The sequence below is a fragment of the Lissotriton helveticus genome, chromosome 2_1, assembly GCF_964261635.1.
Source record: "Lissotriton helveticus chromosome 2_1, aLisHel1.1, whole genome shotgun sequence".
Lineage (NCBI taxonomy): Eukaryota > Metazoa > Chordata > Amphibia > Caudata > Salamandridae > Lissotriton > Lissotriton helveticus.
In genome coordinates, this window is record NC_136059.1 from 1,397,648,481 (window position 1) to 1,397,661,873 (window position 13,393).

General features: G+C 45.3%; 1 protein-coding gene across 1 annotated transcript in view; it reads left to right on the top strand.

The window, feature by feature from the left end:
* The window catches only part of LOC144820261 (dynein axonemal heavy chain 6-like), a 1,187,310-nt gene that overhangs the window by 266,424 nt on the left and 907,493 nt on the right, over positions 1-13,393 (top strand). Inside the window, exon 8 of the mRNA XM_078677850.1 lies at positions 1,878-2,016. Within this exon, the coding sequence (XP_078533976.1) occupies positions 1,878-2,016 (139 nt within the window). The remainder of the gene's footprint in view (positions 1-1,877; positions 2,017-13,393) is intronic.

The window sequence follows — 13,393 nt, forward strand, 5'->3', positions numbered from 1 at the left end:
AGGTCCGCCTGCAATTTCTGCTTCTCCCAGGCGATCCGGTTTTGGGCCCTATCTCTAAGGACTGTTTTATATGCCTCCCATACTACCACGCCCGATTGCACTGAACCTACATTTTCGGCGAAGTACATTTTTGTGTCCGCTCTGAGTCCCCTCATGAGCTCTGTGTTCTGTAGATCCCAAGTCGCCAGTCGCCATCCTCCTCTGCTAGCCCTAGCTGTCCCTCCTACCTTGACCAAGAGGGGAGAGTGGTCCGAGATTCCCCATGCCAGGTATTCAGCGTCAACATCTACCCCAAACGCATGCCGCGGTAAGAAAATATAGTCAAGTCTCGAGTGCACCTTATGCGCTCCTGAGTAGAACGAGTAGCTCCTAGTGCTTGGATGCATCCATCGCCAAACATCTGTCAACCCCAGCGTCTCCATGACCCTAGCCAGTAGTGTGGTTGGGGGGTTGTCCACCCGGCTCCCTGAGCGATCCAGGGTGATGGACATTACGCCGTTAATTTCCCCCCTACAATGTGTGTTGTGTCTGACGTGTCTAATAGGACCTCAGCCAGCCCAGAAAGTGTCCTCGACTGGAGTTTTGGAGGAGCATAGATCGAGACTACTGTGACCCTCCGGTGCCCCCATGTCCCTGAGACTGCTACATACATCCCCTGGGGGTCCGTTCAAATCCGCTTTGTCACAAAGGGGGATTTCCTAATCAGGTTAGCTACCCCTCTGGAGCCTGTTGTGTACCCCGCATGCGCCAGGACCTAGTAGGCTCCCCTCGCCAGAAAACCACATTTCGTACCCTGCAAGTGGGTTTCCTGGAGTAGAGCAATGTCAGGGTGCATTCTTTTCAGATATGCCTGTACCAATCCTCTCTTGACCTTGTCCCCCAAGCCATTCACATTCCATGTGAGGACTTTGTAGGGATCTTTCGTCATACTTCCGTCTCCAGGGGCGTGGTCAAGCAGGGAAGATATGCTAACTTGCGTAAAACATACACCTCCAGCGGGGGATGGGTGGTGGGTGCGCCCTTCCATTTCGCCCTGTGAGCAGTGTGCCAGCCAAAAAACAGAAAACAACATAGAAACCAAAACTTCCCCAACCAAAGAACCCATCCCACCCCACCTCCTCCTCCCCTCGGGCCCTCCCAGCCATCCGGACAGGAAGCAGACTTTCAGGGTAGTCAGTGTTTTCAAATCTTGATGGCCTAATTAGTAAAGTGTAGCTGTTGTATTCTAAAATCAGAGATGTGTGCCCCCTGAATATCCAAACCTCAATATAGATGGTACATAACATTGAAGACAGAATATCACAAATAAAATATTGACTGGCAAATAAGTCTAGATTTGCAACACCTAATTCCACATATATTTATCTACTCTGTACATACATCTTAAAGTTATGTAAATGTAGAGTTATAAATAGTAAATTTATACTTCACTATATGCACTTATCTTTCAATATTTTGTCCCTCAATATTCTGTCCTCTATTTTGTATTGTTGGTGTTGATTTTCGGTAGTACAGCCATCAAAGAATTACCCTGTTTTAACAGCATCATACAACTACGGAGTCTGGCCATTCTCACAAGCTGTAGTTAGACGGCAACTAGTTGCAGTCAATAACTCTGATATGGAGCAGTCTCCTGCACTTAACAAGTTAAGAAAAGTGAAATCTTTTGAGGGAGAATCATTACTTCTGGGTGGCAATTTGTATTTTTTCCAAACTTGGCTTGTAGTAATACTAATTGTAGTCATTTTAACTCAGTACTGCTTTAAGTTTATTAAAACTTCTACAACTGTTTCACACAGTCAGCCGTGATAGCTAATTACATTTCTAATTACATTTTCTAGTTTCGTTGACAGTCAATGTTGTTCTTTTTGCAACAGGTAATATGGCTCCTGGACAAATGTCTATAAATCTTCTTGGACTTCCCCATTTTGAAAAAGATCTTTATGGAGAACCGGCTGAAAAAATGACCTACACGGAGCAGGCTAACAAAAGGGAGCATTGTAAAAGGCTGACGTGGTCAGTATGCATTACTAGGCTTTAAACTCTTGTTTGTTTGCACAAAATACAGTTATGCCAGTAATGCATTGAAAGATTTTGTTTCTCCTGGGCACCTTATAACATGATCCATTATTTTTTTTTAAAACCACTTTCCTTTTTCCCCACAATACACATTTTTGTTAAAAATTGGAAGAAAGTCTTATTGAAACAACACTTTAAGGGAACTGTACAAGAATGCTCATATAGCATTGTCTTTTGCTCTAGATGAGATTGTCTGTATTTCCATTGCAAAATGAATTATGTTTTCCAATGCACCCTAATTGCCGAATCCATTTGTCATTTCAATTTCTCAAACGCTTAGACTTAAACGTTGTGTCTATAACATTTACTTTTAAATGTGTTATTGCTTCATGTTTCTCTTGCTTACAGTTATGTATTTAACATGTACTATGGCTTACTTGTGAACATTTGTGAATGCATGAAAATGTTAGGCAGTTATTTAGAATGTTGAAAGTTCGTGAGTTTAACTGTCTTTGCTGACGCAAAGCAGCAGAGGTTGCAACTCATGTCAGCAGTGTTCAGTGCAAACTCTCACAATGAAGGTGAATGAATTTTCTATTTTCATAATAATTCATAATAGGAAACTGCTAACAATTCTGGCCCAGATATACATACAATTCATTCAACTCAGGACAGCAAGTAAAGTTGCTGCGTTATGTGAACAGAAAAAAGCTGAACTGCGCACTATCTATTAATGTGATGCTGCTCGGCTCTCCTTTTGTGCCGGGGCAGCTTATAGTACTGTGGGTCAACTCAACACCCATGTGCCATAGTGCAAAGATATCGGAGTTGTATTAAGTAGAGCATCTGATAGAGACTTCTAGCTGCAGATTCCTAACCTTTGAATTTGCCCAAGCTACAGACTAAATCCGGAAACTTTTGCATGAGCAGTATCCCTGCACAGTTGGCTCCGTTTGGCTCCACGTGGCTCATCAGCGTCCTTGGCGTTGGAAGTGAAGTTGCGGTTACCTATATAGGCACCACCCAGGCTCACAGACGTCAGTTCTTGACTTTACATGCCAGTTAGCGCTGATCCGGAGAAGAGTTACCCCTGTCTCTTTTTGACAGACTTTTTTGATGTTTTGTTAAAGATTTTTTCTTGTGTGCCAAGGGAATGATCTCTAGAAAGGCAGGGGTTAAGCTGTGTTGCACCTGTCACCACGCCATATCAGTAATTGACCCCCACCTGGTGTGCTTATGGTGTCTCCAGCCTGACAACCACTTGAAGTTGTGCTTGGACTGCCGGGCCATGGCCCCAAAGGCTTTGAGGGAGCGGTCACTAAAACTGATTAGCCCAGCAGTCGATGCGTCTAGCGTGGCTCCTATGAGGTCTCGGTTCCGATTGAGGAGAAGTAGGTCATGGGACCGCCCCAGGAACCCCAAGTCCTCTTAATAGTGCTCAAATTCCTTGTGACACTAGGAGAAGAGGCACAAGAAGAAGAAGTCTAAAAAGAACTTCAACTTCACCTTGTCTGTTGGAGAGACTAGTGGGGAACACTGATGTTCCAGACATGGTTCCCCGGATCCGTTGGCACGTCCGACTCCATGCCGCTCCCTGTTTCCGGGAGCTGGAGCGATCCCAGCTCAAATAAGAGTTTTACAGGGCCATGCCCTGCGTATTTGAGCAGGCTGACCCCTCCTGTGTGCCTTCGGGCCCGCAGTATCGGAAAAGACCCCATTCAGGTTCCGCACTGAGGACTCTGGCCACAGCTCTTGGTGGGGTCTCGTGGATCTGGATCTGGATCAGTGCAGGTTATTCCAATGCAACCTTCTCCGTTGATGCTCCTGGTGCTGCCAGCGCTCGTTGCCCCATTCCTATTCCAGATGAGTCGGAATGGCGTTGATCAATGCTGATTCTGTAGCCATGAGACTCTAGAGGCTCTGGGCCATTTCCTGACATTTTGAGGAGGTTGCAGGTATGGGGGAAGAGTGGATGTGATCACTGGACCCTTTAGAACTCCAGTTACACACCCCTTGTGAGGAATTGGCCTCCCTTTTCAATCTTTCCCTCCCTCTTTGTGGACATCTCAAGAACAGCTGGCGGAGGATCATCTTATATTGCTTTGAGAGGAAGTTGCAGCTCTGCTGGCCAAGCGGGCTAAAGAAAGTGTTCCGATATTAGAAGTAGGCAGTGGTTGTTATTCCTGATTGTTCCTGATACCCAAAAAGAACAAAGGTCTTTGTCCTATTCTAGACCCCGAACCGTCAATCTCTTCCTCAGAAAGGAGATATTCGTTTTTGCTGGGTGGCTGATGGGCTCATTGTGCTGTTCAAGAGATGTAATCCTTTTCTTTTTGTGGCATGAACACAATCCGGGGGGGGGGGGGGGTTGTTACGTTATAAAAGTCAACGACACAAATGTTGTATCATTGATGTGTGCAGCAGTCTCCGGGTTGCGGAACTATGCAAGTATATGTGAATCGTGACAAATAAAATTTGTTTTCAAAAAAAGAAAGGAGATATTCAGGATGCTCACTTTGGCTCAGGCCTTGTTTGCCCTAGACCAAGCAGATTGGTAGTTTTGGATTTGCAGGATGCATATTTTCACATCCCCATCCTGCCTGCCCACAGGTGGTACCTGCGGTTCAAGGTAGGCCACAAGCACTTTCAGTTCACTGTGCTTCCTTTTGGCCTTACAAGCGCCCCTCGGGTGTTCACCAAGGTGATGCCGGTGGTCACAGCTTATCTGCGCAGTTTAGGAGTTTCAGTCTTTCCCTACCTCGACGACTGGCTGTTGAAGGCATCCTCACCGCTCCAGACTGTTGTTTCCCACCTCCAGACTACAACGGACCTCCCACATTTGCTGAGGTTCACTATAAATATGCAGAAGTCATACCTAACTCCTTCTCAGATGCTCCCTTTATTCTGAGGTGTTCTTGACGGGATTGCCAGTCCCACTGCATCACATACGGAGGCACCAGCAGAGAATAATAAAGCTCCTCTGATCCCGTATAGGAATGCTATGCGTTCCAGCTTTGGGATTGGCTAATGCTCTTCCGGTTCACTCCAGTGCTTCCAGTTTACGTTCCTTCAGCGTCTTCTGGTCCTTCGTAGGGGTGCCGGTGTTCTTGCTCCTCTCCTTGTTGCCCCTCCTACTTGGGACATCCTGGTGTCCCCCTTAATCTCCCGGCGGCTTTCTGAAGTTTTTTTCATTGGCTCCCGCGTTGCTGCAGTGTAGACAAGTCCTCAGCTCCCGCGTTGTTGCAGTTTAGACGAATCCCCAGTTCCACTACAATAGAACACAAAAGCGAAGGCAACAAGAAAACAGCAATTACTCACTACTTTACGGTAACAGCGCTGCTTGCGCTTAACATGCAAATAATGTTATGTAAACTTTAATACTTCTTTGATTGGGACCCTTGTCCATCAGGATTTATTTTTTCCTGTCTTTTTCTTCATTTATTTCTCATTTGGATTATTCCTGAAAGTTTCAAAGGAATTCCTGTTAGTTCTACTTGATGTTAAGGTGGAATGTTTCTCTCGTTCATTTTATCTCCCCATAGAATTAGTATAAACCCCCAGTAAGTGGATGCCATAACACATTGGAAATCTCCAAAGAATGTAAGAGAGATACAGAGTTTTCTTGGGTTTGCCATCTTCTATATTCTCTTTATTGAAAACTTACCTGACTTAGCTTCCCCTATTACCAAACTACTGAAAAAGGGAGCTACGTTTCTATGGACCCCAGCAGCCGAAGAGGCTTTTCGCAAGATGAAAGAAGCCTTTACTCAAGCACCTATATTGAGATATCCGGATCCCTCTTGCCCCTTTGTGGTTTAGGCATATGCCTCACAAATGGCAGTAGGTGGAGTTCTTTCTCAAACGGACCCAAGTACAGGGTGTCTTCACCTAGTCGCATACTATTCACATAAAGTGACTCCTGCGGAGCAAAATTACGCTGTGGGGGACAAAGAACTGTTAGCCATTAAAAAATGTTTTGAAGAGTGGTGGCAATATCTAATAGAAGCTAATCACATGGTAATGGTACTCACTGACCACTGAAATTTGCAGTTCCTGAAATCGGCTAGAGCCTTGTCAATGAGACAACTGCGCTGCACACAGTTCCTTAGCAACTACAGTTGCATTATTCAATTCCAGACAGGGAAGAAGGATGGGGAAGCAGATGCCATGTCCCGTTTAGGTTCCAAAAGTGAGGAATCTTAGTGTGGTCCATTCCCTATAATAGCTAGGGAACATAAAGTAGGTGCTGTTTGCTCTGAAGAGGAGGTCCCAAAGGTAAATGAGGAGGCTCAAGGGTCTGAAGAAATTGAGGAGTTAGTTCAAACTCACAATGTCACTAAGATCCAAAACTTGTTGTACATTCAAGAGGGATTGGTGATACCTACACATAGGCTACAACAACAAACTTTAGAGTGGTGTCATACTCATCCCCTCTCTGGACATACCAGGTACAAAAAAACAATAGAGCTACTTTAAACTACAATTCTGGTGGCCCAATATGGCAAATGATGCCAAACAGTTCATTCAAACTTGCCATGTGTGTGCACAAGGGAAAGCTTCACATTAGGTTTCTGTGGGATTATTGAATCCATTATCCACTCCTCCTGGGCCATGGCATACGGTTCTATGCATTTTTTATTGTTGACTTGCCAAAAACCTCACAAGGTAACAATAGTCTCCTTATTGTTGTGGATTTATTAACCAACATGGCCTATTTTATTCCATTAAAGGCAATCCCTATATCCAAACTATTGGCTTCCTTGTTTGTGCAACATATAGTAGGCATTCATGGCCTTCCCTCTGTTTTGGTGTCAGATGGGGGTTCTCAATTTATTTCTAACTTTTGAAGGGATGGGTGCCTTACTACAGTCTGTCCATCAATTGTGTGTCTTTTTCTTTCTAGCCCTAAGTGCGGCAGGTATGCCCAGACGTGGGTCCTGGGCTCACTGTGCCACTGGAATCAAGCTATCCTGGCTGAAGAGGGGTGAAACCCGGAAACCGGTCCTAGGATGCTTGTTTCCTGTCCAAGGAAGACCTGGCTTGTCAGTTTGGGCCGAACTGTTCCCATGAGGCACAGGGTTAAGACTGATTTGCATATGGCCAGGCCTAAACTGGGGTGGTATGGTGAGCAAAAGAATGATGGATTTAACCCAGATCTCTTGACTGGGGGTGAATGTTCTGATTTGTTCTGCATTCCGTCTATCAATCGTGTGTCTTTTACTACAGACTGACGTCAGGTTTTCCTCTGGCCATCATCCTCAGATGGATGGTCAGGCCGAAAGAGTAAATCAATGTTTGGAAAAATACTTTTTTCACTCTTCTACTAATTACTCTCCTTTCTGTTGCAACTATGGTTTTCACCCCAGGTCCATACTATCAACCCTCCCTCTCCCTCACCCTGCTCCTGCCTCTCTTGACTTTGTGAAAAATGTGCATGTCATATAGAAGATAGCTACAGAGATCCTAGAAACAGCTAAGTCTGTATATAAGGAAAAAGCGGATCTCCATTGATGTGTGGAACCTGCTTATGCCATAGGAGACAAAGGATGTTTATCTACCAGAAACCTTGGCTTGAGGGGATCCTGTAAATTCAAACCTCAGTTTATTGGCCCTTAGAAGATATGTACGATTATCAATCATGGTGCCATGAAGCTAGACCTCCCCACTACACTGAAAATACACTTGCAATTCCACATCTGAAGCTTGTATAGGCTGGCACACGCATACCTACTTATCCAGCTCGAGTGATCATTGATAACGAACCTGAATATGAGGTCGAGGCTATTATTGACTCAAGGAGGGTAAAACGCAGGTTACACTGGAAAGGCTATGGCTTTAAGGATCGCACTTGGGAACCAGCAATTCATGGCAACGCCTCTGGCTTGTTACGTCTATTTCATAGACGTTATCCTGAGAAACCTAAGCCGGTAGGGGGGCCATAGGGAGTGTACTGTCGGGATTGTCGGTTCCACTGCATCACATATGTGGGCACCGGCAGAGAAGTATAAAGCTCCTCTGATCCCGTATTGGAATGCTTCGCATTCCAGCTTTGGGATCGGCTAATGCTCTTCCGGTTCATTTACCCGTGCTTCCGGTTTATGTTCCTCCAGCGTCTTCTGGTCCTTCATTGGGTTGCTGGCGTTCTTGCTCCTCTCATTGTCGCGCCTCCTACTTGTGACATCCTGGTGCCTACCTTAATCTCCTGGCGGCTTTCTGGATGTTTTGTTCATCATCTCCCATGTCGCTGCAGTGCAGACAAGTCCTTCGCTCCCGTGTCACAGCAGTTTTGACGAATCTCCAGTTCCACTACAATAAAATACAAAACAAAATAGAAGAAACAGCAATTATTCACTACTCTTCCAATGGATCCCTTTAGAGTGTAGGAGAACCCTTGTCCAAGCCCTACTTATAAGTAGGATGGATTATGGGAATGCTCTTTTTGTTGGCATGGGGGACTATCTTCTCTCTCGACTACAGCTGGTCCAGAATGCGGCTGCCAAATTGGTATGCAACAAGAGTAAGTACAGCTCAGCCTCTGAGTGTATGAGGACCCTCCATTAGCTCACAGTCAGACAAAGGGCCAAATTTGAGCTGTTGAACCATGCACGAAGGTCTTACATCATCTTGGACCCAGAATTCTCCAAGACAGAGTCGAATTCTAGGCACCCACTCGAAACCTGAATGTCACGCCTTTAGGCGCGGGCAGTAACCAAACGTATCAGGAAGTCCGGAGTGGGGGGTGGTTCGTTCTCTCATCTTTCTGCAACACTCTGAAACAAACTTCCTCATGATTTTTAACTCACGGACAACTACCCTGCAGTTAGGAAAAAACTAAAAATGCATCTTTTTCCCTCGGACTAAAAACGCATCTTCTTCCCAAGGACTGACTCATCACCTGGGAACCCTTCACTGGAACCCTCTCATTTTCGATGTGCTCTCATTAGCGCAGTGATATCCTTACAGATGAATGTTGCACTTTATAAATAAATAAATGGATATTAGGGTATTAGTTTTTGAGTAAGGAGTCCTGTCATCGTGGGTCATTACTATTAGTGCATAGGTGGGTTTCAGTTCAGTGTGCTCTCCTTTTATTTTTTCTTTCATTATTTTACTGCACTCTTTATTTACACTTTCGTTTCAATTTCTGCAGACAAAGAATTACACCCAACTTGAACAATCTGTCAGTATTAAGTGGAAGAATGGAACTATTCAGGTACCCTGGAGTCACACATAGATTCCTTTATTACCTTTTTAGATTCAGCATAGTCTTTACATACTTACACTTTCTGTCTTTGTTTGACAGAGATTTCTTCTGGCTGTCTGGTCCTGCCCTAGAGTGGGGGACGTCATGGAACACTTCCTTCCCTGCTTTCCCTTCTTCCCCTGATTTACTGTTGTTGCTTTGACTCAGTTGGGTACGATACGTGACCAGGGGAGGGTGGGACCTCTCATCTTTGCATGGCGTTCCTGGGGAACTGTAAGTAGGAACTTCACAATTCTGGACACAGTGCAGTTTCGGGCTTATCCTCCTGAGAAGTGAGTCCAGGATATTAAGGTTATGACACTGATGCTTCAGCCTCTATCCTGGATTTCAGTGAGAGTTTTTCTGAAGCTGCTGGGCCTCATGGCCACCTACATCCTGTTGGTAAATCATGCCAGATGGCATATGAAGGCTCTGCAGTGGGATCTGAAGTTCCAGTGGGCAACTCATCAGGAGAATCTCTTCGGTGTGTTCCAGAACTCGGAGGGAACTGAGGAGGACCTGCAGTGGTGGCTAACAGACTGCGATTGGGTCAGAGGCAGACACCTCTGCCTTCTTCAACCAGATCTCACAGTAGTCGCAGATGCATCACTCCTGGGATGTGGAGGCCATCTAGGAGAGGTGGAGATCAAAGGACTCTGGTCTCCGGCGGAATCAAGGCTCCACATCAACTTTTTGGAGCTCCGGGTGATCTGGCTAGCATTGAAAGCATTTCTTCTCTCTGTCAAGGGGAAGTTGGTGTAGGTGTAGACCCTTTGTCAAGAGGCCCTGCATCTCTGGACATAGGTTAAACAGCAGGGGATAATGCTGGTGGTTCAAAACTTGGCAGGGTCTCTAAACGCCAGGGCAGATAAACTCATCCATCAATACCTCGTGGATCACAAATGGCGTCTCTGTTCAAAGGTTGCGTAAGGACTCTTTTAGCAGTGGGGAGAGCCTTGGTTAGATTTTCTCACCTCTGAAGAGAACGCGCAATGTCAGCAGTATTGCGTGTTGGAGTTTCCAAAGCAGCTTTGCTTGGTGATGCTTTTCGTCACCAGTGGAGCTCAGACCTTCTGTACGCCTTTCCGCCTATACCACTCCTGCTCAGAGTTCTCAGGAAGATCAGGAAGGATCAGGCCCAAGTCATTCTTTTGGCTCCACACTGGGCATGGAGAGTTTGGTATCCTGAGCTTCTGAAAATGAGCAAAGATCCTCTAATCAGGTTGCCCCTGAGAGTGAATCTTCTGTCGTAGCAGCAGAAGAGGGTCTCCACCTCTCCTTGCTTGGAGATTAGGTGGCAACAGTTGATAGCTTTTGGACTTCCTCCCCAAGTTTGTAAAGTTATTCCTGTGGCCAGGTGACCCTCTACCAAAATTGTATACGCTTGCCGTTGGCAAAGGTTTGTAAATGTACAGAAAAGTCTATTGATCTTCTTTCTGCCTCTCTTTCTGATATTCTTCTCTTTATTCTTTCCCTTGCCCAGCAGTGCTCTGCTCAGGGCACTCTCAAAGGTTATGTGTCTGCTCTGTCCGTTTTCCTGTGGCTGTCTGACCAACCCTCTTTATTTAAGTCCCTATTGTACATAGGTTTCTGGAGGGGCTTGTTCATATGCTTGCCCCTTCACCCTTATCATGCTTCTGTGGGATCTGAATCTGGTTCTCACTTACCTCATGTGTGCTTCCTTTCAGCCACTACATGATTGTCCCCTCTGGCTGCCTACCATTAAGACAGCCATTCTAGTGGCAATAACATCTGCCCGGAGGGTGAGTGAGCTGCAGGCTTTATCATCCAGGCCTCCCTATCTTATGATATTCCCAGACAAGATGGTGCTTGGCACTCGGGCCACTGTCTTACCTAGAGTGGTGACAACATTCCATTTGGGTCAATCGGTCACACTGCCCACCTATATGCTCCGTTATAACCCTCTAAAGAAAAGGAGCAACTCAACCGTCTGGTCCTAAACAAGCGCTGTCTTTCTACCTTGATCGCACAAAAGAGTTCTGAGTAGACGACTAACTCTTCGTGGGCTATGTAGGAGTTAGAAAAGGTTGGGCAGTATAGAAACAGTCCATTTCACACGCGGGTGTTCTCTGTATAAAGATCTGCTTGGGGCTGGTTAGAAAACAGCCTCCTGAGAGCTGAAGGGTGCATTCCACTAGGGGGGAAGCTGCAACCGCAGCTTTAGCTCGTGGGATTCCAGTCTTGGATATCTGCCAGGCAGCAACATGGGTGTCCCTACACACGTTTGCTAAACACTACTTCCTGGACAGTCAGGGCTGCATGATGGGAATTCGCTTGTTTGGTCCTGCAGCACTTTTTAGTTTAGTAGTTTGTCCGCAGCCCACCGCTAAGATGGTATGGCTTGGGTATCTATTCAGAGGTAAGGAATCTGCAACTAGAGGTCTATGTCAGATGAACAAGTTACTTACCTTCGGTAACCCATTATCTGGTAGAGAAAATTTCAAGCTGAAAGTTCCTTACGGACCCAACCATGCCTCCTGCTCTGCTGACACATTATTAGGGCTAGGGTTGTTCCCCTTTTAAGGGCCCTAGTTTGGACATGCATTTGTCAGTTTAGTTGATGGCTCTTTGCTCCTGACGTGGAGATTCGTGAAAAGAAACCAACATCCACACACCTGGGTGGCACCTATATTGGTGACAGCAACGTCACTTTCGGCGTCAGCCAAAGCCACATGGAGCAGAACGGAGCCACCCTAATGTGCGCAGGGGAACTGCTCACGCAAAACTTTCAGACTGCAGTCTGACGGCTGGGAAATTAAAATGTAAGCAATCTGCAGTAAGAGATTCTCTCTACCAGATAATGTGTTACCGAAAGTAAGTAACTTGTTTTCTGTGCAGAAATGTATGCTGTAGAATGCAGTACACTTAAAAAGAGGGGAAAACAATGAGACAATCATATGTTCTCCTCTTTATGCCTGACTCTGGGATGAGCAGGATTAGGGTGGAAATCCTTTTCTACAATCCTTTGCCAACACCTATGGAATGATCTTTGACACAAAGTGACACAGGACAGCGCACTACACAGCTTTGTGCTACTTTTGGTTACAATCCAGTGCAAATCATTATTTGCATTCCATTCTACATCACAACATCAGACTTTGTGCCCAGTTTGTGTTAAAAAAGTTACGCAAACTCAATTAAAAATCTTTGTAAATCTGAGCCTCAAGCTAAACCAAAAATAGTTTATACAAAATATTAAGAAAATCTAATCATAAGGTATGCATTTTTATTGAATAACAGAAGTCAACGACCTAGTGTGGAAAAGTACAACTAACAGTTGGAAATGACATATTCAAGAAGAAAACTTATAACGCGAACATTTTGGATGCACCAGTGTTATAAGCGATTTTTATTTGTTTGTAACAGACCACTGCCATGTCTTTGACATGGTCTTTTAAGGCTCGACATTTCCAAGGACTGGACCAGCACTAGACAACAATCTAGCCCTTCAGTGGAAATAACCTGAATTCTAGGAAAGAAAATCTCTAGACAATTTACAGCATTCTAGGGGATGCATGTGGAGGCAAGGCAGCTGGCCGCAGTGTGGCAGGGAGTTGGAAACAGAATCGATCATGACCAGAATCATCCAAGTAAGGAACGAACTGTAGAGCATTCAGGAAGAGTTACTACTGTATGCCAAAGCTCAGCTCATTTTATAATCACAGGAAACTGTGACCTAGGACAAAAGGTTTAAGAGTACACCAAGTGAGCCACTATCATTTAAGAAAGTATAAGATAAGGAAAATAATTTTTCTCATAGAACATTTCCAAAATTGGTTCAGGAACTGGACTAGTGGAGTAAAAAAAAAGGAAGCCATAATGGCAGAATGTGGGTCAAAATGTGTAGCTAAGCCCCCAGAGATGTGAGCACTCAGGAAGAACATAGCAAGCAGCACCAAACGCCAAACCACCTCCACTGCAAAGGAAAGCAGTTGTGTTCTCCAGCAGCCGTCAAAGGCAGTAGATCAGGTGTTGTTACAGGGAACAAAGGAGGATATGGTAGGCACCACTCATTACAGGGCCAGGAAGATCATGGGGAAACCATAGGTGTCACCGTATATGTCCTGAGGAAACAAGCAGACACTGCTGAGCAGGTCTCTGATAGCAGCG